We start from the raw sequence: 27,713 nt of genomic DNA, 5'->3' as shown, positions 1-27,713 counted from the left end.
AATTACCTTCAAGCTATGCATATAATGTATATATGCAACATAAATGAATTCCATGTTAGACTTGGGTCTTATTCCCAGGATATCTCATGTATATGCAAATGTTTCAAAATCCAAAATTATGCAAAATCTGAAACACTTTTGGTCCCAAGCATTTTGGATAAGGGATACTCAATGTGTAAAAGGCAAGTGAAGCATATAGTGAGGACTTAATGTTTCTTGAACAAATAAACCATGTCCTCCAAGTCTTATATTCCTCACGACAGCAGATACTGGGCTAAGAATACAGGATGTGTTTAATTTGAGGGCCAAAAATGTTTTGTTTTATTGATACAATGTCTTTTTATTTTCTTTGAATAAGATGTAAAAATATTATTTTGTTTAGTGTGTTTTATATATCTGACTTTTAAAATAAAATTATAGAGATGATTTTTTAAGTAGACATTTACTAATTATTAGAAAAGATAAAGGCCATTTTGACTACTGGGAGATTACCTATTATGAAAAATATGTACTGATGTTTCCTACTGCACGTTCAAAACAATATAAAGATTTTTAGATTTCTAGTTAATGTTAAAATTAATGAAGCTTGTATGCCCGTAACACTTTCCAAAGCCTGAATTTTTCTTAGTCATTATTACTGGACTAGGAGAATTCTGTGTCTTCATTTTTAAATAGTAAATTGAATTCAACCTTTAATATTTTTAGAATATCCTATCACTCTGTTGGTATCTTCAAATAATCATAGTTTTATTCTGGAAATGAAATAAGAACCATCTTTTCTGCAAAAGAGAAAGGGCTTAAAACTCTACTATTCCACCCTAGTCTGTACTTTGACATATTAAGACTCCCATATGCTACACACACACCTACACCTCTACACCCACTTCCTTGTGAATTCCTACTCATCTTTTAAGTGTTATCTTCTTCATTGCATCTTCTCAGATGTCCTCTTCTATCAATCATATTTTGGTCATATCTTTGTGATGGCTGTACTTGGAAGACTGATTCTAGGTCTTTCCACAATATTTTTTAGTTCCTTTAGAGCTGGAATCTGTTGCATTCATCTTTGTATTCACAGAGCTGTCTTGTAGACATTTCATAATAAGGGTTCAATAAATGTTCGTTGGCTGGAACTAGGGTAGCAGGATGGGAAGACCTAGGATCATGGATAAAGCTATAAAATAATGTAGCATTTGTGTGAACCATAGCAAAAACTTCCCCCCAAAATGTATAGGCATGTAGATTTTGGAAACGGCATTAATATTGAAAATAAAAGAATTCTCTTTCATATCTACTAGCAAGATATTAATGATGAAAAGTCTTTAAGTCATCTTAAATCTGAGTCAAAGGAGCCATTAAAGGATTCTGAATTTGATTCTTTGAAAACCTGTAATAAGAGCTTTGAAGAAGATCCAAAGTGGTCCAACCCAGAACCAAATGATCTGAAGGAAGAAAATGAGGTAGGAGAAGGAAAGATAGTCTTTGAATATGTAATTAATATAATACACTGAATTCATAAGTGAAGAGGACTGGAATAAACTCTCTTTAAACCCCACTGCTTTTAGTATTACAAATTCTTAGGCCAGGTGCAGTGGTTCACACCTGTAATCCCAGCACTATGGGAGGCTGAGGTGGGCGGATCACTTGAGGTCAGGAGTTCGAGACCAGCGTGGTCAATATGATGAAACCTTGTCTCTACAAAATGTACCAAAAAAAAATTAGCCAGCCGTGGTGGCATGTGCCTGTAATCCCAGCTACTTAGGAGGCTGGGGCTCGAGAATGCCTGATCCCAGGAGGTGGAGGTGGCAGTGAGCTGAGATTGTGCCACTGTACTCCACCCTGGGTGATAGAGTGAGACTCTGTCTCAAAAAAATAAAATAAATAAAAAAATTTGTTCATAGTAACCAAGACCAAAGTTGTAGCAATATAACCTTGATCATAAAAAAGCTATCTGGCTTTGATGTGCTAGTTAATATCCTGTGACTTGGGGTGGTCTTCAAGAATTATACAGCAGCTAGAAACTAGTATTGAGAAATTATATTATGAAAAACCCATTGGGAAAAATGTTTACAACTTTTTTGGAGGATGTATTTTTATTTTAATCAAATGTTTATGTACACAAAACTTAAGATCCCCCATGACTCCTTCCCCTATATTTCCTATTTCCCAGAGCAACCACGTTTATCTCTTTTAGCTGCTTTTTGAATTTACTTCTGTTTCTTTCATTAAATAACATCCTCATGTTGTTATTTGTTATTTCCTGATTTTTCAGTTTTAAGTATCTGTGGATTTCCCACTGTGAAAGATGAGGGCTTAGTTCTCTTTCATCGCCTTACCACCACCACACACAAACATAACCTTTTTGTCCCTTCCCCCTACCATGTTACTGATATAGTATATCAAACTTTCCGTCAGATCACCATTCAATATTTACATTACTGTGACTATGTAAATGCTCTTCACGGCTTGGCCGAGTATTATAGTACACTATTACACCTTTTTTTCCCTTGTATAACTTTTTTTCATGTTAATATTTCTTTCCTTTTATAAATTAACACATAGTAAAATTGACTTTTGGTGTACTATTCTATCAACTTTAATAAATGTGTAGATTTGTGTAACCAACACTGCAATTGGGATGCAGAACAGCTCCATCATCTAAAATAACTCCCTTGTGCTACTGCTTTGTAATCATAGTCTCCCCACATCCCTAACCCCTAGCAACTGGTCTGGGGTCTGTTTTCTGTCACTCTAGTTTTACCTTTTCAGGACTGTCATGTAAGTAGAATCATATAGTATGTAACCTTTGGATACTGGCTTCTTTCATTCACTGTAGTTCTGTACCTTTGAGATTCATCCAAGCTCTTGCATATATCAATAATATGTTCTTTTCGATTGCTGAATAGTATTTTATGGGATACATTTACCACAGTTTGTATACCCATTCACCCATTGAAGGACATTTGGGTTGTTTCCAGTTTGGGGTATTTATGAATAGAGCTGCTATAAATATTCATGTACAGGTTTTTGTGTGAACATAAGCTTCATTTATCTACAGTAAATACCCAGGAGTAAGATTGCTGGGTCATGTGATAAGTCTATGTCAAATTTTTTTCCAGAGTGGCTGTACCATTTTGAATTTTCACCAGCAATATATGAGTTCCAGTTGCTCCATTTTCTTGTCAGCACTTGACATTGTCAGTAATTTTGCTTTAGCCATTTTAATAGGTGTGTAGTAGTATCACAGCGTGATTTTAAATTCGAGTGATTAATGATGTTGAACATCTTTTCATGTGCTTAGTTGTCATCTATACACAATTCTTGGTGAAATTTCTGTTGAAGTCTTTTTCCCATTTTTTTGATTGGGTTGTTTTCTTACTCTTGAGTTTTGAGAGTTCTTTATATATTCAGGATACTAGTTCTTTGTCAAATAATGTGATTTTCAAAAATATTCTCTCACTTGTAGCTTGTCTTTTCATTCTCTTAATAGTGTCTTTCATACAGAAGTTTTTAATTTTGGAAAAAACCTAACGTATCAACTTGTTTTCTGTTATGGACAGTGTTTCCAGTATCAAGACATCTTGAGTTATTTATGAGGCATGAAATTTAGGTCAGGTTTCATTTTGTTACATGTGGATGTCCAATTGATCCAGCATCCTTTCTTGAGAAGGCTATCCTATCTCCATTGGGATATCTCCATTGTCTTTGAAGCCTTATCAAAAATCAATTGTCTATATTTCTGTAAGTCTATTTCTAGATTCTATATTCTTCTCCAGTGACCTATATGTATGTCTCTTTATCACTTCCACATTGTCTTGATTACTGTAGCCTTATATAGTACCTCTTAAAATCAGGTAGTATGGGCTGGACGCAGTGGCTTATGCCTATAATCCTAGCACTGTGGGAGGCCGAGGTGGGTGGATTACCTGAGGTCAGGAGTTCAGGACCAGCCTGGCCAACATGGCAAAACCCTGTCTCTACTAAAAAATACAAAAACTAGCCAAGTGTGGTGGTGGGCACCTGTAATCCCAGCTACTTAGGAGACTGAGACAGGAGAATTGCTTGAACCCAGAAGGCAGAGGGAGGTTGTAGTGAGCTGAGATCACACCATTGCACTCCAGCCTGGACGACAAGAGCGAAACTCTGTCTCAAGAAAAAGAAAAAATCAGGTAGTATGATTCCTCCTATTTTATACCTTTTCAAAATTGTTTTTAATATTTTGGTTCCTTTTTCTTTCCTTGTAAATTTTAGAATCAGCTTATCTATACCTGAGATTTTGATTGGAGTTGTGTTATATATATAGATAATTTTGAGGAAAGTTGATGCTTTAGTCCATGAACATGGTGTATCTCCCCATTTATTTAGGTTTTCTTTTATTTCTTCAACAGTGTTATAATTTTCAGTATACAGGATCTGTACATGTTCTGTTAATTTTATACCTAAGTATTTCACTTATTTTGAGAGCTATTATAAATGTTTTCCCCAGTTTTTGTATTTTAATTGCTAGTATATAGAAATTGGTGTTTTTTTTGAACTACCTAACTTCACTTATCCATTCTAGGGGGTGTTTTGTTGGTATCTTTTGTGATTTTTTTCTATATCAGTAATGTTGTCTGCATTAGTACATGCAAATGGAGATCTGTTTTCATGAGATATTGGTCTGTAGTTTTCTTGTATTGTCTTTGATTTTTGTACTGGATAATCCTGGCCTCATAAAATAAATCTGAATATATTGCCCCCTTTGCTGTTTTCTGGGAAAGATTATGTAGAATTGTATTTCCTTTTTATTTATTTTTGTTGTTTGTGTGGGTCTTTATTTTCTTAGTTTTTTTAATTAAGTAAAATTGCATATATGGTGTACAACATGTTTCAATATATGTATACACTGTAGCATGTATAAATCAAGCTACTTAGCATATGCATTACCTCACATATTTGTTATTTTTTTGTGGTGAAAACACTTAAAATCTACTCTCCTGGCAATTTTTAAGTATACAATATGTCACTATTAACTGTAGTTACCAAGATGTATAGCAGATCTCTTGAATTTACTCCTCCTGTCTACAGAAATTTTGTGTTCTTTGACCAACATCTGCCCAATCCCTCCACCTCCTAGTCTCTGGTAACTGCTATTTCACTCTGCTTTTTTAGATTCCATGTGTAAGTGAGATCATGTGTTATTCCTCTTACTGTATCTGGCTTCTTTCATGTAACATAATGTCCTCCTGGTTCATCCATTTTGTCACATATTACAAGATTTCCTTCTTTTTAAAGGTTGAATATTATTACATTGTGTGTATATACCACGTTTTCTTTATTTGTTTATTGATGTACACTTTGTACAGGGTGATACTGTCCTAATAAAATGAGTTGGAAGTATTTGCTCATCTATTCTCTGGAAAAGGTTACATAAAATCAGGTTCTTTTTCAGGGAGAGAAGTTAATTTTTAAAATGTTTGATATTACCTTATAAAACTCTCTGGGCCTGGAGACTTTTTTCCAGAAGAATTTAAATTATAAAATCAATTGCTTTAGTAGATAGAGGATTATTCAAATCAGCTATTTTATCTTAGTCTTGTTATTTTGTGGTTTTTGAGGAAGTGACTCATTTAAGTTATCAAATGAGGAATTGGTTCACTTCATCTAAGTTGTCAACTATATGTATAACATTGTTTATAGTATTCCCTTATTATCCTTTTGTTATCTGCAGGGTCTGCAATGATAATCTCCTATTACATTCCTGATATTGGCAGTTTGTCTTCTCCCTTTTTTATTAGTCTTACTAGAGATTTATCCATTTTATTGAACTTCCCATTCCTAGAGAATAAGCTTTTGGTGTCACTGGTTTTATCTCTTGTCTTTGTGTTTTCAAGTTCGTTGATTTCTTTCTTTTATTTTCTTTGGGTTTATTTTTGCTTTCTTTTTCTATTTCTTTAAGATGGAAGTTTACTTTATTGATATGAGACCTTTCTTTTCTAATATAAGCATTGATGCTATGAGTCTCTACATATCACTTTAGCTGCATTTCACAAATTTAAACGTATTGTATTTTCATTTTCATTCAGTTCAAATATTTTATAGTTTATTTTGAGATATTATCTTTGACCCATGAATTATTTGGAAGTGTGTTGTTTAATTTCCAAGTGTTTGGAAATTTTCATGTTAACTTCCTGTTACTTCTTTCCAGTTTAGTATGGTCTTAGAACACACTTAGTATGATTTCAGTTCTTTAAATTTGTTAAGGTTTGTTTTGTCAACACAGGATGTGGTCTAGCTTGGTAAATGTCCATGTGTCTTTGAAAAAAAACATGTATTCTGTTGTTGGGTGGAGTTTCTATAAATGTCAGATCCAGTTGACTGGTGGTATTGTTCAGTTCTTCTGATCCTTGCTATCTACCAATTTTGTTGATTACTGAGAAGAACACTGAAGTCTGTAACTATAATCTTGGATTTTGTCTATTTCTCCTTTCATTCTGTCAGTTTTTTTGTTGTGCATTTTGAAGCTCTATTGTTAGGTGTTATCCATTTAGGATTCTTACATGTCTTGGTGAATTGACCCTTTTATCATTATGAAATGTCTTTCTTTATTCACAATTACTTTTTTTGCACTGAAGTCTACATAATCTGATATCAGTGTAGCCATTCCAGTTTTCGTGTGTTTGTGTGTGTGCGTGCTTGCCTGGTATATTTTTTTTCCATCCTTCTAACCTACCTGTGTCATTATATTTGAAGTAAGTTTCTTGAGACAGCATATAGTTTGATTATTTATTTATTTATTTTATTTATTTTTTTGAGACGGAGTTTTGCTCTTGTTTCCCAGGCTGGAGTGCAATGGCATGATCTTGGCTCACCACAACCTCCACCTCTCGGGTTCAAGCAATTCTCCTGCCTCAGCCTCCTGAGTAGCTGGGATTACAGGCGTGTGCCCCATGCCCAGCTAATTTTGTATTTTTAGTAGAGATGGGATTTCTCCATGTTGGTCAGGCTGGTCTTGAACTCCTGACCTCAGATGATCTGCCCACCTTGGCCTCCCAAAGTGCTGGGATTACAGGCATGAGCTACTGTGCTCGGCCTTGTTTGATTATTTTTTAATCCACTCTGACAATCTGAATTTTAATTAGTATGGTTTGGACCATTTATGTTTAATGTGATTATATATATGTTTTTATTTTAGATCTGCCATTTTATTTTTCTGTTTGTTCCCCTGATTTTCATTCATCTGCCTCCTCTTTTTTGCCTTCTCTTAGGTTATTTGAACATTTTTTAGTATTCCATTTTATCTACTATGGTTTTTTTTTTTTTTTTTTTTGGAGACAGAGTCTTGCTCTGTTGCCCAGGCTGGAGTGCAGTGGCACAATCTCAGCTCACTGCCAGCTCCGCCTCTTAGGTTCACGCCATTCTCCTGCCTCAGCCTCCCGAGTGGCTGGGACTACAGGTGCCCACCAGCATGCCTGGCTAATTTTTTTTTTTTTTCAGTAGAGACAGGGTTTCACCATGTTATCCAGGATGGTCTCAATCTCCTGACCTCATGATCCGCCCACCTTGGCTTCCCAAAGTACTATGTTTTTATTATATCTATTTGTATAGTGTTTTTAGTGGTTGCTTTAGGAATTACAGTTGTCATTCTTGACTTTTACAAGGTACTTAGTCAGCATTTTACCACTTTGGAATGTCAGTATCTTACCCTACTATTTAGGTCTTTTTACCCCTTCCTTTTTCCTTTATGCCATCCTTGTCTTATGTATTATACCTACATACAATTTATGATGTTAGTTTTTGCTTTCCATCTTCAAGAATATTCTTTAAAAGTTCAAGAGAATAGTCTATTATATATACCCAGATATTTATCATTTCTGTTGGTCTTTCTTTTTCTGATATTCCAAGTTTCCTTCTGATATCTCCTTTCTGTCCAAAGAACTTCCTTTAACAATTATTTTAGAGTAGGTATGCTGACCATGAATTCTGTTTTCTTTATTGAGAATGTATTTATTACTTCATTCTTGAAGGATATTTTGGCTGTATATAGAAACCTGGGTTCCCATTTCTTCTCTTTTAGCACTTTAACAGTTTCATTCTTCTTCTTTCTGCCCTACATGGTTTCTGATGCAAAATCCACAGTAATTGAAATTGTTCTTCCTTTATAAGTAATGTGTTATTTTTCTTTGGCCACATTCAAGATAGTTCTTTGTCTTTAGTTTTCAGCAACTTGAGTAGAACCTGTCTAGGTATGGATTTCCTTTAGGTTTATCCAGTTTGGGTTTTGGTGAACTTCTTGAATCTGTAGATTTATGTCTATCACCAAATTTTGGATGTTTTCAAACATATTTCTTCAAATTATTTTTCTGCATTATACTCTTTCTGTTCTCCTGGTGAGACTCTGATGACACAAATGTTATATCTTTTGGTATTGTTCCACAGTCCCTGAGGCTCTGTTTTGGGTTTTTTGTTTCGTTGTTTTTTTGTTTTTCCCCCCAATCTTTTTTTCTCTTTTGTTTAGATTTGATCATTTCTAGGGATCTGTCTTCAAGTTCATGCATTCTTTCATTTCTGTTCCTGCTGTTGAAAAGACAGCCAGGGATCTCGATATTCATTATAAAAACTTTCATTTAATTCCTTAATAATTTTTTATTATGATTGCTCCATCCTCAGTTTTACCCTCCAGAATATTTCTGGTCTTCTGGCAGCTAGAGGAGATGTAGTTGCCTGAATCCTTGGAATAGGGGAGAGTATCTGGAGATCTAAGTCCTACTTACACAGACTTTCAGCCAGTGTGCTTGTTTTCATTCCCAATTTACCCCCTCAATTCCAAAAACCTTTTAGTACAAATTTCTGACTTTTTAAGGTATATATTGTATAGATTTGGGTTGCTTCTCAATTTTTTCACTACAAGCTCAGGATTCCACTTTCTCAGGACTGCTTAATCAGTTGTCACTTGTCTGCTTTCCTGTACCCAGAAAGTAGATGGTGCTTTCTCCTCTTCTGTTCTCTTTGACTATAAAGATTATATCCTAAATCTCTTTATTATTTTGGTGGCATTTCAGAAGGGAAAGTAATAAATTGTGAATTCAAACTGTCATCTTTACCTGGAGTCAGGAAAAAACTATAAAACCTAAATTTTATGTGCTCATATAGGAACTATAAATGATAGTTTTTGTCTTCCGTTACATTTTAGGATGAGATCCCCACTGGAATGCCATGCCTGGAGTCAGTGACCATAGGTGATGATATTTGGGATGAGAACTGGTTACCTCTACAGGCTAAGATGGGAAAAGGAGGTGATGCTGCCTCCCATCTATTTACTGCAAGCTGTGGTGGAAAGAATCAGTATTCATCATGTAAAGAAATGCCACAGAAGGTGAGATCCTTGGAAAAATAGAAAGCAAATCAGGCCGGGCACTGCGGCTCAAGCCTGTAATCCTAGCAGTTTGGGAGGCCAAGGTGGGTGGATCACTTGAGCTCAGGAGTTCATGACCAGCCTGGGCAACATGGTGAGACCCTGTCTGTACTAAAAATAGCCAGGTGTGGTGGTGTGCACCTGCTCTCCCAGCTACTTGGGAGGTTGAGGTAGGAGGATCGGTGCTTGAGCCTGGCAGCTGGAGGTTGCAGTGAGCCAAGATCATGCCACTACATTCCACCAGCTTGGGTGACAGAGTAAGACCCTGTCTAAAAAAAAATAGGAAAAGGAAGCAAATCAGTACTGAGAAAAGGAAATTTAAATTTAGTTGTCTAGGTCCAAGAAAGCTATATATTCTGGAATTCAAAAGTATTTATCAGGCCGTAATTCAAAGAATACATGATTTTAAAAAATGGTAGTGGCATGTAGTGGGACAGAGGATTCATCATGGGACAATAAACCATAGGCCAGTTTTTGCATATCTGCTCTTTTAATCATTGTGATTTTTGTTTTATCATTGGCCCCTAGTCAAGGCCCTTAGGATCTATAAATAAATGAAAGAAACCATTTTCTCTAATTCTACTTTTGTTGCTTTAGCCTTGTAATATAACCCCTGGATTTCTGGAGTCAGCATATTTGCTAATATTAGGCCTAACTATATATATTTAAAATTTATTTTCCACTGGCTATAAGAATAAGTATCTGAAATTATGTTGCTCCTTCATGTTTGTGCTATTTAAGTACTAGGTGATCATGAAAAAAATCATCTAGCCATGAAAAAGATATTAAAGACTACAAACAGAGTTGTATTTATTTTTGAGATCCATGTGTTCAGAGTTCAAGATACTGGGTATGGACCAATAAAGCAAGAAGGAAAGTCACACTGATATAGAAAGTTAATAAATACCTTTTTTTAATATGTATTGCTTTCTTGCATTTATTTTGCCCGAGTTATCCTCTTTTTGGGTCATGTCACACTTTATCTCAGTCTTTTGTTGCCATTTTTTCATTATAGGACTGGTGTTTTTCTATCCCTAAAGATACATGGGAAGATTCTTGGCAGCCTTCAGGCCTTGTAAATGGAATGAAAGTAGAAGTTCATAAGCCAGAAGTACTGGGTGCTCAGGAAGAAAATACTGGCACAAACAGGACTCAAAAGGTAAATGTCTAATGCAGGTTATTGGGACAGGTTTGCATAAGGAAGTCCTTTCATTTTTAGAAAGCAAAATTGTCTCAATTTACATATTTTGATATTGCCTATCTCTTAACAGGTTGCTGTAGCTGTTACTGTTGATGATAAATTTGACTTTTTGGTCTTTGTACTAGAGTTATGAGTGGATTTGCACCCCAGAATACTTGTGGTTAATGACCTCTCTCAGCAGTTGTAGAATACATATACATAAAATATATGTTGATTTTAAAATGAAAACATAATTCCTTATTGCTTCAGAAGAGAATCCTGGGCCTAGAATTTTAAAAATGATTAAACCTCTCTTAGAGATAGAGAAAATTGGGATTTTCCTGTAACTTAGTCATAATTTTAAGCTCTATATTTGTCGCATAGTCTAGACTAGTTTCTTCATTCACATTGCTTTGGCAGAAAGCAGTAATCCTGGCATAGAATCTGTTTGTTTCAGGTTTCCTGAATATATTACAAGCATCCTGAAAGCAGCAGGACAATTTGTGTGAATCATGAAATTTGGCTGCCAGGCCTCTTTACTTTGGTGTGTTACATTGAAAATAAAGAGCTTAAGTCTAGAAGACTTGTTCAAAAGCAAATCTAGGGAAGAAGAACCTTCTAAGTGACACATTTCCTTCAGACTGTGGTTACTTTTGTATGAGAATGATAAAGTCATTCTGTATTTCATAGAATGGTCTCTTCCAGAAATGTAGCTTACTTAATGCATGAATTTAGTTTTAGGATAAAGTAGGCTTTTATATTTTGTTTCTCATGTCTTCTTTTAAATACAGCTTTATTGAAATATAATTGATATACCATTATAATTCACTATTTAAAGTGCACAATTCAATGTTTTTAGGATACACAGCTGTGCAGCTATCACTACAGTCTATTTTAGAATATTTTCATCACCCTCTCAAAAAAAACCACCCATGACCGTTAGCAGTCATACTCCTTCCCTATCCTCTCACAGCCTTAGGCAGCTACTTACTAATCTGCTTTCTGTCTCTACAGATTTGTCTGTTAAATGGCACACCATATGTGGTTTTCTGTGATTGTCTTCTTTCACCTAGCATTAATAATGTCTTCAAAATTCATCCTTGTAGTATGAACCAGTACTTCATTCCTTTCTATGGCTGAATAATATACCACATCTTATTTATCCATTCATCAGTTGGTGGGAATTTGGGCTGCTTTCACATTTTGGCTATTATGCTGCTAAGAATGTTCAAGTACAAGGTTTTGTGTGAACACGTTTTAGTTTTTCTTAGATATATAACTAGGAGTGGAGTTTCTGGATCGTATGGTAATTCTGCTTTTAACATTTTGTGGAACTGGCATAATGTTTTTCAAAGTGGCTGCAACATTTTATGTATTCCCCAGCAGTGTATGAGGGTTCCACTTCTCCATATCTTCACCAACACTTATTGCCTGTTCTTTTGATTATGGCCATGCTAGTGGATATGAAGGTTTTTATTTCCATATCCCTGATGGCTAATGATGTTGGGTGTCTTTTCATGTGCTTATTGGTGATTTATCTTCTCTGACAAGATATTCAGATCCTTTTCCCATTTTAAAAGTAGATTGTGTTTTGTTATTCAGATATAAGAAAATATCATAAGTCCCTTATCAGATATATTATTTTCAAATTTTCTACTCTTCTGTTTTTCTTTTTCACTTAATGGTGTCCATTGCAGCACAAAAGTTTTTTTTAATAAAATCCAATCGATTTTTTTATTTGGTTGCTTGAGCTCTTGGTCTCCCCTAATAAGCCATTGTCTGACCCAAAGTTACAAAGATTTACACTTGTGTTTTCACCTAAGCATTTTATAATTTTAGCTCTTACATTTAGGTCTTTGATCCATTTTGAGTTAGTTTGTTATGGTGTGAGATAGAGTCCATCTTTATTCTTTTGCATGTGGACATTCAGCTGTACCAGCACTAGTTGTTGAAACGATGATTCTTTCCCCATGAATTGTCTTGGCATCCTTATTGAAAATCAGCTGACATAAAGATAGGGTTTATTTCTGGACTCTTAAATCCTATTCTCTATGTGTCTGTTCCTATACCAGTGTCACAATGTCTTGATTACTCTAGCTGTTTAATAAGTTTTGAAGTCAGGAAATCTGAGTCCTCAAACTTTTTCTGTCATGTAGTTTTATACTATTAATTTATACCCCATGAAGAGAATTTATAAAGGTAAAATCTTTACTGTATCATAATGAACTTCTTAAGGTATATTTCTTAAGAAAGTTCTCTTTTTCTACCCCTTTTTGTATTCCTATTCTAAAGCAACCTGTACTTACCATGCAGGTTCAATATCCCGTATTCAAAAGGCTTGGGATTGGAAGTATGCTTAGGATACAGTCCTCTCCTGCTGTCTGTATCTTCAACCTCTTTCTGCTGGAGTGTTCTCATAAGCATTTAAACATGTTAGTGTACCTTCCGTCTAAACAAAATTTAAACCTAAGTTTTTTTAATCCCAAAGTCCTCTCTAGCTACCACACTTGTTTTTCATCCCCTATGTAGACAAACATGTTTTGCCTTTGAAAATTATGAAAGTACTACATATGCAGGATTTTAAAATTCAAGTAGTTCTGAAGGTTACGGAAATAAGATATCCTTGCCTCTTCTAATCCAACTCCCATCATAAGCAGTTTCTTGTGTATCCTTCCTAGAAACTAAACACATACATGAGAACATGATACATATACCATTCAGCACCTTTCCATTTCAGTACTTACAAACCTACCTCATTGCTTTAAACTCCTGCAGAGTATGGATATGCCACACTGATTTAAATAGTTCTGATGAATATCTATTTTTAAGATTTCATGTGACTGTAAACAATACTACAGTGATTATCCTTCAAGTCACCATCTATTCCCATGTTGCTAAATTAGGTTGGCATGTTTTAACCTTACAGTACCTGATTGCTCAGCAATATTTGAAAGTAACCTTGCGTTCCTTCTTGAAACATAATCTTCCTTTGGGTTTTGTGATGCCATGATCTTTTTTCCTCCTACCTCCCGACGTAATTTGTAGGCTTGCTCCCTGTGGTGCCTCCCAGAGTTCTGCCCTATGCCGTTTTCTTACTCCTTGCCATGTTTTCATTTATCTTAGTATGTAACTAGATAAGCATATGGCAACCCTATGTTTAACATTTTGAGGAACTACCAGGATATTTTCCAGAGCAGCGGTGCCATTTTACGTTCCTACCAACAATTTAAGAATACTCCAGTTTGTCCATTTCAACACTTGCTGTTCTTGCCAACAATTGTAATCATGTCTTTTTTATTATAGTCATTCTAGTGGATGTGAAGTGATTTGGGGCATTTGTTCATGTTTCATAAATCATGAACATGTTAGTTGAGACTAACCTGTAGTTCCATCATGATGTATTTCCAAACAACTATGAGGGAATCAGTCATTTATAACTACAGAAGAATAAATCTGGTAGAGCAGTGCTTTTCAAACTATAATGTGCATACAGGTCACCTGGGAATCTTTTTAAAATGCAGATTCTTATCCAGCATATCTGGGGTAGGGACCAAAGCTCTTCATGTCTAGCAAGCTTCCAACTAATGCTGATGCTGCTGATGAGTGAACACCACTTTTGAGTAGTAAGGCTCTAGGTTACTGTTAGAAGGGGAAGACTTATTTGCAACTAATTGCTTAAATTTACTACACATACTTGCTTTCAAATGTCATACAAATTTAAAGTGAAATTCAGAGCGAAAGCTATCAGGATGCATTTAAATATGTGTCAACAGTGCATCTTTCTTAAATCATATTTGTCAAGAAAGAAGATATAGCTTTTAAAAAATGTTTCTGTATATTATCTATTAAACAGCTAAACATAGGCAGTAGGGCATAATGTAAAAAGCACTGGTTTGTGAGTGCTATAATCTAGGGCCTAGTCTTTACCAGTGACTAGCAAGTTTAAACAAGTTACCTTTTGTGCCCTGAGCTTGCCCACCTGCAAAGACTGATTTAAACTAGTAATCTCCCCAGCTTAAAAAATTTATGATATTAACAAATATTGATTTACTTATTATTGCAGCTTATTGAAAGAATTCGCTCATTCTCAGCCTCATTTTAAATGAAGATAAACTTAAAAGGTAGCTCAAGTATACATGTGAATTGCATAAACTATGCAAAATTTGAGTCCAGGTCTTTGGTTTCCTGAAATAACATCTTGTATGGCCCAGTATAGCTATCTGGAGTTTTAGAATTTCTTTTTTGCAACCAAGAAAGGTTATACACACAGGCATTTGTATATTATATAATTATATAAGCCACATTCATGCCAGCCATCTTTGAAAGTGAGCCGCTATAGATTTTTGCCACAGAAGGAACATTTGCTGATATTAAATGTGTGATGCATATGAGCCAGAAAAACAAGCCTACATCTGTTTGTACAATTATTGTTTCAGTTTGCTCTAGGCAGATCCCAGACGATAAACCACTTAGTTCAGTTTGTTACAGCTTGGTCTGATGGGGTCCTCTTTACTCATGTTAATGCCAGTTGACATCACCAAAGATCAATGCTATTAAATGACCATAAAGTACACTTACTTCAGCAATGACTATATGGTAGGAAATGGGGTCTGATTCATAATGGTTAAAATTTGGCACTCCCTTCATTTAAGCTCAAGTTCAATCTCAGTTTGGAAGTTCATCTTTTTCTCTCAAACCCTGGCCTTTTTGTCCCTTCTGAGGAGCATGCAGCTCTTGCCTCCTTTCATGGCTAGCTGCGCACACACTGTTTCCCTGACTGAGGACTGAGTGCCCCTTAGGGACAGGGATCCTGTCTGACTGGGAGGTGGTGTGGTAGAGCACAGAGAACATAGACTGGCCTAAGTTCAAATCTGCACCCTGCCATTTACCGATGGACATTGGATAACTTAACCACTCTGTAAAAGCATTATGCTAAGTGAAAGAAGACGTAGTATCACCTACCTAGGACACCTGTTCTGATGTTCAAATGAAGAAACACATGCAGATAACCTAGCACTGTGCCCTACACGGGGTGCTCAGTGAACATCACTTCTCTCATGCCCTGCCCCTCTTTCCCAGCCTGTGTATGGTAGCACTCAGTGCTCTGTTTGCTTATGGGATGTGTTCCGTAAATGTTTCTTGAATTGAATTTATGTTCATTAGGATAGAGAAGGACTTGCGTTTTCTAGAGAGTATCTAGGTTCTTTTTTTTTTTTGTGTGTGTGTGTGTGTGTGTGTGTGTGACGGAGTCTCGCTCTGTCGCCCAGGCTGGAGTGCGGTGGCGCAACCTCGGCTCACTGCAACCTCCGCCTCCTGGGTTCACGCCATTCTCATGCCTTAGCTTCCCAAGTAGCTGGGACTACAGGTGCCCGCCACCACGCCCAGCTAATTTTTTTTGTATTTTTAGTAGAGATGGGGTTTCACCATGTTGGCCAGGATGGTCTCGATCTCTTGACCTCGTGATCCGCCTGCCTCGGCCTCCCAAAGTGCTAGGATTACAGGTGTGAGCCACTGCACCCGGCCAAGAGTATCTAGGTTCTTGAAAGTTAGTAGTTTTATTTATTAATTATAATATGGAAATATTTGTATTTTGCTTATAAGTAAGGAAATAGGGCTTAATTCTTCTTATATTAACGTTTTTCATGCCTTTGCCCCATTTTTCCCATTCTGCAGCAACTAGACATAAATGGTTCTTCAGATTCTTCCACACTGCCCAAATTGGAAGAATTCTGTACCTCTCTTACCCAGTCAGAGCAGTCAGCAGACGGGAGCCAGTCTGAACCCAACAACAGTCAGACTCAGCCAAAGCAAATTCAGCTTTCCACAGCAGTACCCTGTTCAACAACTGCAGTGGATGATTCTGCAGAAAAGCCCTCTGGTTCTGGTATGTTTGTGTGTACTTGTGCATGCTCACAGTTGACAAACATGATGTTGCTAAAAAAAACCTTCATTTATCCCTTGCAAAATATACCTTGAAACATTACTGACCTTAGCATTTGTGTTAAGTCCTTGTTTTATGTTTGGGCTCAATTGTTCCTTTAACTTTGCCACTCTTCTTTTTTTCTGCACTTTTGTTTTTTTGCCGGAGGGGTGGGGCGTCCCATTTATATAGAGTAAAATTTGCTGGTTGTCAAGTGTATAGTTCTTTGAGTTTTGACAAATTGATAGTCTTGTCATCACAGCCATAATCATGATAACATTTCCATCAGCCTGAAAAGTTTCCTTGTGCCCCTTTGCAGTCAGTCCCATTGCCTACTTGCCTCTGGCATGTCACTTTCCCTTTTCTAGAATTTCATATAAATGGAATTATATGTAGTTTTTATGTCTGGCTGGCTTCTTTCACTTACAGAAATATTTTAGAGTTTCGTTTATGTTGTGCCAGTATCAAAAAGTTGTTCCTATTTATTTGCTGAACAGTATTCAGTTACATGGATATACCACAATTTACCTGTTTACCAGTTAATGGATACCTATGTTGTTTCCAGAATTTGACCATTATGAATAAAGCTGCTATGAACATTTGCACACAGCTCTTTGTGTAGACGTATGTTTTTATTTCTATTAAAAATATACATAAGAGGCTGGGCACAATGGCTCATGCCTGTAATCCCAGCACTTTGGGAGGCTGAGGCGGGTGGATCACGAGGTCAGGAGTTCAAGACCAGCCTGGCCAAGATGATGAAACCCCATCTCTACTAAAAATACAAAAATTAGCCAGACACGGTGTCAGGAGCCTGTAATCCCAGTTACTTGCGGGAGGCTGAGGCAGGAGAATTGCTTGAACCCAGGCGGCAGAGGTTGCAGTGAGCCGAGATCGTGCCACTACACTCCAGCCTGGGTGACAGAGTGAGACTCTGTCTCAAAAAAAAAAAAAAATTGTATATGTACACACACATAGGAGTAGATTTGCTAGGTCATACAGTAACTGCATGTTTAACTTTTTAGAAACTGCCAAAATGTTTTCTAAAGTGATTGCACCAATTTGCAGTCCCACCAGCAAGGAATAAAAGTTCCAAGCACTTCACATCCTTGCCAGTAGATGTCATTGTCGATCTTTTTAAATTTTGCCAGTCTGTTGGGTATGTAGTGGTATATTATTATAGTTTTAATTTGCATTTTCCTGTTTACCACGATGTTCACTATCTTTTTTGTGTGCTTATTTGCCATTCATATATCTTCTTTAGCTAAGTGCCTGTTCAAGTATTTATTTACTTTTTAAATTGGGTTATCTTCTTACCTACTTGTAGAAGTTCTTTATTCTGTATACACATTCTTTGTCAGGTATAAATATTCCTCCAGTCTGTGGCTTGCCTTTTAGTGTCTTTGGAAGAGCAAAAGTTTTCAAGTCCAGTTTATTGATTTTTTTCTCTTTACAATTTGAGCTTTGTGTATCTTGTTTAGAAATCTTTAACTCAAATAACTAAGATTTTCTCCATTTTCTTATAAAATTTTTATAGTTTTAAGTCTGAGATCCAATTCAAGTTAATATTTGTATAGGGTATGATGTGAGGATCAATGTTTATTTTGTTTGCATCTGAATGTCCATTTGTTCCAGCACCATTTGTTGAAAAGACTATCTCCAGTAAATTGCCTTGACACCTTTGCCAAAAATCAATAGTTGTGAGGATCTGTTTCTAAAATTTCCATTTTGTCCTCTTGGTCTATATGTCTGTTTTTATACTACTGTCTCAATTACCATGGCTTTATAATAAGTCTTGAAATCACATAATGTTAGTCCTCCAACTTTCTTTTTCTCAAGTTGTTTTGCTATTATAGGTCCTTTGATTTTCACATAAATTTTAGAATTAGCTTGTCAGTGTCTACACAAAGCCTGCTAAGATTTTGATCTGATTTTTTAAATTTAAGTTTGTAGATCTATTTGAGGAGAATTCTCATCTTAACAATATTAAGTCTATCCACATACTACATTTTTTGTTTTGCAACAAAGTTTTCATTAGAATGTAAGTTGTTCAGTTATACTGTATTTCTTATGTATAATTTTCATAAAATATTTTGTAAAAACCTAGGACAAATTATATGATTTTTAAAATTTAAAAATTTTTTTTTATTTCAATAGGTTTTTGGGGAACAGGTGGTGTTTGGTTACTTGAAAGTTGTTTAGTGATGATTTCTGAGATTTCGGTACACTCATCACCTGAGTGCTATACACTGTACCCAATGTGTAGTTTTTATCCCTCGAAACCCCCTACCCTTTCTCTTGAGTCCCCAAAGTCCAATGTATCATTTTTATGCCTTTGCGTCCTCATAGCTTAGCTCCCACCTATGACTGAGAACATACGATATTTGGTTTTCCATTCCTGAATTACTTCACTTAGAATAATAGTCTCGAATTCCATCCAGGTTGCTGCGTACGCCATTATTTCGTTCCTTTTTATGGCTGAGAAATATTCCATGGTGTATGTGTGTGTGTATATATATATATATATATATATCACATTTTCTTTATCCACTCATTGATTGATGGGCATTTGAGCTGGTTCCATGTTTTTACCGTTACAAATTGTGCTGCTATAAATGTGTGTGCAAGTATCTTTTTCGTATAATGACTTCTTTTCCTCTAGGTAGATACCTAGTAGTGGGATTGCTGGATCAAATGGTAGATCTTAGCTCTTTAAGGAATCTCCACACTGTTTTCCATAGTGGTTGTAATAGTTTATATTCTCACCAATAGCATAAAAGCATTCCCTTTCCACCACATGCATGCCAACATCTATTATTTTTTTATTTTTTTGATTATGGGTATTCTTGCAGAAGTGAGGTGGTATCACATTGTGGTTTTAATTTGCATTTCCCTGATAATTAGTGATGTTGAGCATTTTTCCATATGTTTGTTGACCATTTGTATATCTTCTTTTGGGAACTGTCTATTCAAGTCCTTAGCCCACTTTTAATGGGACTGTTTCATTTTTTTCTTGCTGAGTTCTTTGTAGATTTTTGGATATTAGTCCTTTGTTGGATGTATAGATTGTGAAGATTTTCTCCCGTTCTGTGGGTTGTCTTGTTAACTCTGCTGATTATTTCTTTTGCTGTACAGAAGCTTTTTAGTTTAATTAAGTCCCATCTATTTATCTTTGTTTTTGTTGAATTTGCTTCTGGGTTCTTGGTCATGAATTATTTGCCTAAGCCAATGTCTAGAAGGGTTTTTCCAATGTTATACTCTAGAATCTTGAAGGTTTCAGGTCTTAGATTTAAGTCTTTGATCCATCTTGAGTAGATTTTTATATAGGGTGAGAGATGAGGATCTAATTTCATTTTTCTACATGTGGCTTGCCAATTATCCTAGCACCATTTGTTGAATAGGGTGTCCTTTCCCCACTTTATGTTTTTGTTTGCTTTGTCAAAAATCAGTTGGCTGTAAGTATTTGGCTTTGTTTTTGGGTTCCCTATTCTGTTCCATTGGTCTATGTGCCTATCTTTATGCCGGTACCATGCTGTTTTGGTAACTATGGCCTTATAGTATAGTTTGAAGTCAGGTAATGTGATGCCTCCAGATTTGTTCTTTTTGCTTAGTCTTGTTTTGGCTATGTGGGCTCTTTTTTGGTTCCATATGAATTTTAAGATTGTTTTCTCTAGTTCTGTGATGAATTATGGTAGTATTTTGATGGGAATTGATCTGAATTTATGGATTGCTTTTGGCAGTATGATCATTTTCACAATATTGATTCTACCCATCCACAAGCATGAGATGTGTTTCCATTTGTTTGTGTCATCTATGATTTCTTTCAGCAGTGTTTTGTTTTTCTCTGTATAGAAGTCTTTCACATCTTGGTTAGCTATATTCCTAAGTATTCTATTTTTTATTGCAGCTATTGTGAAAGGGGTTGAGTTTGTGAACTCAGAAAATCTGAGACAGGTCTCAGTTAATTTAGAAAATTTATTTTGCCAAGGTTGAGGATGTGCCTGTGACAGAGCCTCAAGAAGTCCTGATGACACATGCCCAAGGTGGTCAGGGCGCAGCTTGGTTTTATACATTTAGGGAGACACGAGACATCAATCAATATATGTAAGAAGTACATTGGTTCAGTCTGAAAGATGGAACAACTTGAAGCAAAGGCAAGAAGCAGGGAGGGAGCTTCCAGGTCACAGATGGGTGATTCACAAACGGTTACATTCTTTTGAGTTTCTGATTAGCCTTTCCAAAGGAGGTAAATCAGATATGCATCTATCTCAGTGGGCAGAGGAGTGACTTCGAGTAGAATGGGAGGCGGGTTTGCCCTAAGCAGTTTCCAGCTTGAGTTTTCCTTAGTGATTTTGGGGGCCCAAGATATTTTCCTTTCACAAGTTCTTGATTTGATTCTCAGCTTGGTCACTGTTGATGTATAGCAGAGCTACTGATTGTGTACATTAATTTTGTGTCCTGAAACTTTGCTGAATTCATCTACCAGTTCTAGGAGCTTTTTGGATGAGTCTTTAGGGTTTTCTAGGTATACAATCATATCAGCAAACAGTGACAGTTTGACTTCCTCTTTACCGATTTGGGTACCCTTTATTTCTTTCTCTTGTCTGATTGCTCTGGCTAGGACTTCTAGTACCATGTTGAATAGAAGTGGTGAAAGTGGGCATCCTTGTCTGTTCCAGTTCTCAGGGGAATGCTTTCAACTTTTCCCCATTCAGTGTAATGTTGGCTGTGAGTTTGTCATAGATAGATTTTATTACCTTAAGGTATGTCCCTATATGCCGATTTTGCTGAGGGTTTAATCATAAAGGGATGCTGGATTTTGTCAAATGCTTTTTCTGCATCTATTGAGGTGATCAAGTGATTTTTGTTTTTAATTCTATTTATGTGGTGTATCACATTTATTGACTTATGTTAAACCATCCCTGCATCCCTGGTATGAAACCCCTCTGACCATGGTGGATTATCTTTTCAATATGTTACTGGATTCAGTTCACTAGTATTTTGTTGAGGATTTTTGCATCTGTGTTCATCAGGGATATTGGTCTGTAGTTTTTTTTGTTATGTCCTTTCCTGGTTTTGGTATTAGGGTGATACTGGCTTCATAGAATGATTTAGGGAGGATTCCCTCTTTCTCTCTCTTTTGGAATATTGTCAATAGGATTGGTACCAATTCTTCTTTAAATGTGTGATAGAATTCAGCTGTGAATCCATCTGGTCCTGGACTTTTTTTGTTGACAGTTTTTTTATTACCATTTCAATCTCACTGCTTGTTATTGGTCTGATCAGAGATTCTGTATCATCCTGGTTTAATCTAGGACAGTTGTATATTTCTGGAAATTTATCCATCTCTTCTAGGTTTTCTAGTTTACGTGTGTAAAGGTGTTAAAAGTAGCCTTGAATAATCTTTTGTGTTTCTGTGGTATCAGTTGTAACATCTCCCATTTCATTTCTAATTGAGTTTATCTGGATCCTCTCTCTTCTTTTCTTAGTTAATCTCACTAATGGTCTTTCAATTTTTATCTTTTCAAAGAACCAACTTTTTGTTTCATTTATCTTTTGTATCTCTTTTTGTTTCAATTTCATTTAGTTCTGCTCTGATCCTGGTTATTTCCTTTCTTCTGCTGAGTTTGGGTTTGGATTGTCATTGTTTCTCCAATTCCATGAGGTATAACCTTAGATTGTTTATTTGTGCTCTTCTAGACTTTTTGATATAGGCATTTAATGCTATGAACTTTCCTCTAAGCACCACTTTTGCTGTATTCCAGAGGTTTTGATAGATTGTATCATTCAGTTCAAAGAATTTTTAAATTCCCATCTAGATTTCATTGTTGACCCAATGATCATTCAGGAGCAGGTTATTTAATTTCCATCTATTTGCATGGTTTTGAGTGTTCCTCTTGGAGTTGATATCCAATTTTATTCTACTGTGTTCTGAAAGAGTACTTGATATAACTTCAATTTCCTTAAATTTACTGAGGCTTGTTTTGTGGCCTATCATATGGTCTAAGAGAATGTTCCATGTGTTGATGAATAGAATATATATTCTGCATTTTGTGGGGTAGAATGTTCTATAAATACCTGTTAATTCCATTTGTTGTAGGGTATAGTTTAAGTCCACTGTTTCTTTGTTGACTTTCTGTCTAGTGCTGTCAGTCGAGTATTAAAGTCCCCCACTGCTATTGTGTTGCCGTCGATATCTCATTTCTTAGGTCTAGTAGTAATTGTTTTATAAATTTGGGAGCTCCAGTGTTAGGTACATGTATATTTAGAATTGCTATGTTTTCCTGTTGGACCAGTCCTTTTATCATTATATAATGTCCCTCTTTGTCTTTTTTAACTGCAGCTGCTTTAAAGTTTGTTTTGTCTGATATAAGAATAGCTACTCCTGCTAGCTTTTGGTGTTCATTTGCATGGAATATCTTTTTCCACCTCTTTACCTTAAGTTTATGTGAGTCCTTATGTGTTTGGTGAGTCTCTTGAAGGCAGCAGAAACTTGGTTGGTGAATTCTTATCCATTCTGCAGTTCTGTATCTTTTAAGTGGAGCATTGAGGCCACTTACATTCAATGTTAGTATTGAGATGTGAGGTACTATTCTATTCATCATGCTATTTGTTGCCTGAATACCTTGTTTTTTTCATTGTGTTATTGTTACGTAGGTCCTGTGAGATTTATGCTTTAAAGGAGGTTCTATTTTGGTGTATTTTGAGGATGTGTTTCAAGATTTAGTGCTCCTTTAGCAGTTCCTGTGCTGGCTTGGTAGTGGCGAAGTCTCTCAGCATTTGTTTGTTTGGAAAAGACTATATCTTTCCTTCATTTATGAAGCTTAGTTTTGCTGGCTACAAAATTCTTGGCTAATAATTGTTTTGTTTAAGGAGGCTAGAAATAGGACCCCAGTCCCTTCTAGCTTATAGATTTCTGCTGAGAAATCTGCTATTAATCTGATAGATTTTCCTTTATAGGTTACCTGATGCTTTTGCCTCACAGCTCTTAAGAGTCTTTCCTTGGTCTTGACTTTAAATAACCTGATGACTATATGCCTAGGCAGTGATCTTTTTGCGATGAATTTCCCAGGTGTTCTTTGAGCTGCTTGTATTTGGATATCTAGATCTCTAGCAAGACCAGGGAAGTTTTTCTTGATTATTCCCTCAAATATGTTTTCCATACTTTTAGATTTCTCTTCTTCCTCAAGAACACCAGCTATTATTAGGTTTGGATGTTTAACCTAGTCCCAAACTTCTTGGAGGCGTTGTTCATTTTTTTAAATTATTTTTTCTTTGTGTTTGATGGATCAGGTTAATTCAAAAGCCTTGTCTTTGAGCTCTGAAGTTCTTTCTTCTGCTTGTTCGATTCTATTGCTGAGCCTTTCCAGTGCATTTTGCATTTCTCTAAGTGTGTCCTTGATTTCCAGAAGTTGTGATTGTTTTTTATTTATGCTTTCTATTTCACTGAAGAATTTTTCTTTCATGTCCTGTATCATGTTTTTGATTTCTTTAAGCTGGACTTCACCTTTCTCTGGTGCCTCCTTGATTAGCTTAATAATCAACCTTCTGAAATCTTTTTCTGGCAATTCAGAGATTTCATCTTGGTTTGAATCCATTGCTGGTGAGCTGGTGTGATCTTTTAGGGGTGTTAAAGAACCTTATTTTGTCATATTACCAGAATGATTTTTCTGGTTCCTTCTTATTTGAGTAGAGTATATAAGAGGGAGGATCTGGGATTCAAGGGCTGCTGTTCAGATTCTTTTGTCCCACAGGATGCTCCCTTGATGTGGTGTTCTCTTCTTTCCCCTAGGATTGGGGCTTCCTGAGAACTGAACTGTGGTGATTGTTTTTGCTCTTCTGGGTTTAGCCAGTAGGTGGAGCTACTGGGCTCTGGGCTGGTACTGGGGAGAGTCTACAAAGAGTCTTGTGATGTGATCCATCTTCAGGTCTTGCAGCCGTAGATACCAGCACCTGCTCTGGTGGAGGTAGCAGGGAAGTGAAGTGGATTCTTTGAGGGTCCTTGGTTGTGTTTTTATTTAGTACACTGGCTTTGTGTTGGTTGACCTCCAGCCAGGAGGTGGTGCTTTCAAAAGTACATCAGTTGTGGCCCTATAGGGAGGATGCAAACTTGCCCTAGGCATACCTGGTTAAGTACTCAGGTTTCTCAGGCAGTGAGCAGGGCCATAGAGCTCCCAAGAGATTATGACCTTTGTCTTTGGCTACCAAGGCAGGTAGAGAAAGATCACCAACCAGGTGGGGGCAGGGACAGGTGTGTCTGAGCTTAGCTCCTCCTTGGGAAGGGCTTGCTGGGGCTGCTATGGGGGTGGGGGTGTGGTTCCCAGTCCAGTGGAGTTACACTCCCAGGGGGATAATGGCTGCCTCTGCTGAGTCATACAGGGTACCAGGGAAGTGGGGGAAAGCCGGCAGTCATGGGCCTCACTCCGCTCCCAGGTAGCCTGCAGTTCTAAAGGCCAGTCTCACTCCCACCGTGGCCCCCTCAACAGCACCGAGTCTATTTCTAGGCAGCTGGTGACCAGGGCTGAGAATTTGCCCCAGACCACGAGCCTCCCCGTTGAGAAAGCAAGCAGACTCACAGTTTTTCAGCATCTCAGGGAAACTTCAGGGGTGATCCAGTTTCTTCAAAGGGTCTGTGGATTCTCTCAGCTTTCCCTATTGCTCCAAGAACTACCACAGGAACAAAAGTTCACGATGTGAGTCTCCACATGCCACTTTGTCCGTCCAGGCAGGAGCTACAGGGTAGTCCTGCCTCCTATCCGCCATCTTAATTGACTATAAACATTTATTCTTCTTTAATTTCTAGCAATGATATTTTGTAGTTTTCAGGCATAGGTGTTTTTCATCTTTTGTTAAATTTATCCCTAAGTATTTAACATTTTTATACTATTGAATAAATGGCATTTTAAATTCAATTTTTTATGATTACTGGTATATAGAAATATAGTTGGTTTTCATATATTCCGTGACCTTGTTAAACTCATTTGCTCTAATAGCTCTTTTGGGATTTTCTGTATAGACATTTCATATGTGGGGGAAAAAAATCAGTTTACTACTTGTAAAATTGTTTGCCATTTTTCCTTTTCCTTGCACTGGTTAGGACTTCCATTATAGAGTTGAATAGGAGAGGCCAGAGTGACATCCTTGCATTGTTGTTAATCTTATAGGAAGCATTTTATCTTTTACAAATAAAGTATAATGTTAGCAGTAGCCTTTTCGTAGATGCTGTTGGTAGGCTAAGAAAGTTCCAATTTATTCCTAGATTTCTGATAGTTTTTATCATGAATGGGTGTTGAATCTTATCAAAAGCTTATTCTGCGTCTGTTGAGATGATTATGCTGTTGCTTGTTTTAATTGACTGTTTATGGGATGGTGAATTATATCGACTTCCAAATATTAAACCAACCTTACATTCCTGGGATAATGCCCTCGTGGTCATGATATACTATCCATTTTATATAATGTTAGACTCTATTTGTTAAAATATTGTTAAGGATTTTTATGGCCATGTTCATGAGGGATATTTGTCTATAGTTTTCTTTTTTTATAATGTCTTTGTCTGGTTTTGGTATCCAGATAATGTTGCTGTCATAAAATAAGTTGGGAAGTGTTTCCTCCTCTTCTATTAATATTGTCTGGAAGAATTTGTGTGGAATTGATATTATTTCTTCCTTAAATGTTTGGTAGAATTCAATAGTTAGGACCTCTGGACCTAGAGTTTTCTTTGAAGGAAGGTATTTTAAGCTAATGTCTTTAATAGATACAAGGTTATTGATTATCAGTTTCTTCTCAAGTAAACTTTGGTAGTTTTCTCTTTCAAGGAATTTATCCATTTCATCTAAACTGTAAAATTTATTAACATAAATTTTCATATTATCCCCTTATTTTAATATCTGTAGATATTAGTAATTTGTGCCATCTTTTTCCCCCCGATCTTAGTGTGCCTAGAGGTTTATCAATTTTATTGAGCTTCTCAAATAACCAGATTTTTGATTCCATTGATTTTCCTGTTTATCTGTGTTCTATTTTATTGATTTATGTTTTCTTTTCCCTTCCATTTGATTACTTTGGGCTTAATTTTCTCTCTTTCTAGTTTTTCAAATTGAAACCTTAGATCATTCATTTTACAGTTTTTCCTAATATATGTTTAGTGATACAATTTTCCCTCTAAACCCTGCTTTTGCTGCATCCCATGAATTTTGATATGTTGCATTTTCATTTTCATTCATTTCAAAATATGTTATAATTTCCCTTGTGAATTTTCTTCTTGACCTATTGGTTATCTAGAATTATGTTGTTTAATTTCCACATACTTGGAGGTTTTCCAGATGTCTTTCTATTGTTTGTTTCTAATTTAATTTATTGTGATCAAGTAACATAAATTTTAATTCTTTAAAATTTTTGACACTTTTATAGCCTACAGTATGCTCTATTTTTGTAAATGCTTTATCTGTACTTTAGAACAATGTATATAGTCTGATGATAGGTAAAGTATTTCATAATATCAAGTCAAGGTGATGAATAGTGTTGTTTGAATCTTCTATATCCTTACTAGTTTTCTAATTGTTCAATCAATTATTGAGGGATAATTGTTGAACTCTCTAATACAGTTGTTGATTTGTCTTTTTCTTTTTTCAGTTTTAACAGGTTTTGCTTCAAGAACTTTGAAGCTCTGTTAATTACGGTTATTATGCTCTCTGGATGAATCAATCCACTTATCATTATTAATTTACTCTTTATCCTTCATAGTATTCTTTGCTTTGAAATCTATTTAGTTGATATGAATAAAGACGCTCCAAATTTCTTTTGATTTGCATTTGCAGGGCATATTATTGCCATCCTTTCACTTTTAACCTATCTGTATCTTTATACTTAAAATAGGTTTCTTGGCTGGGTGCTGTGGCTCACGCCTGTAATCCCAGCATTTTGAGAGACCAAGGCAGGAGGGTCACTTGACCCCAGGAGTTTGAGATCTGCCTGTGCAACACAGTGAGACCCTGTCTGTACTATGTTAAAGCAACCACTAAAAAAGAACAAAACTACCAAGCCAATAAAGGAGATAAAGATGGAATTTAAAAAACCTCACTTTAAAGGTAGGAAAAGAGAAAAAAGGGCATATGACCAAATGGACAAACAAAAAAAAATAGCAAAATTATGTATTTTAACCCAAGCATATCAATTGTCACCTTAAGTTGTCCAAAGATTCCAATTAAAAGAAGAGA

General features: G+C 36.1%; 1 protein-coding gene across 6 annotated transcripts in view; it reads left to right on the top strand.

Annotated features, from left to right (window-relative positions):
• The window catches only part of TDRD5 (tudor domain containing 5), a 106,296-nt gene that overhangs the window by 57,922 nt on the left and 20,661 nt on the right, over nucleotides 1-27,713 (top strand). For 2 of the 6 annotated variants that reach the window (XM_054550544.1, XM_024254930.2), the window contains exons 14-16: nucleotides 9,173-9,355; nucleotides 10,410-10,553; nucleotides 16,248-16,458. In XM_054550544.1, coding sequence (XP_054406519.1) covers nucleotides 9,173-9,355; nucleotides 10,410-10,553; nucleotides 16,248-16,458 — 538 coding nt within the window. Of the gene's footprint in view, nucleotides 1-1,298; nucleotides 1,461-9,172; nucleotides 9,356-10,409; nucleotides 10,554-16,247; nucleotides 16,459-27,713 lie in introns of all 6 variants that reach the window. The other 4 variants (XM_054550565.1, XM_054550560.1, XM_054550538.2 and 1 more) reach the window with 3 other exon arrangements.

Source organism: Pongo abelii, chromosome 1 (genome assembly GCF_028885655.2).
Source record: "Pongo abelii isolate AG06213 chromosome 1, NHGRI_mPonAbe1-v2.0_pri, whole genome shotgun sequence".
In the NCBI taxonomy this organism is placed as follows: domain Eukaryota; kingdom Metazoa; phylum Chordata; class Mammalia; order Primates; family Hominidae; genus Pongo; species Pongo abelii.
This window is presented reverse-complemented; position numbering and strand designations above follow the sequence as displayed.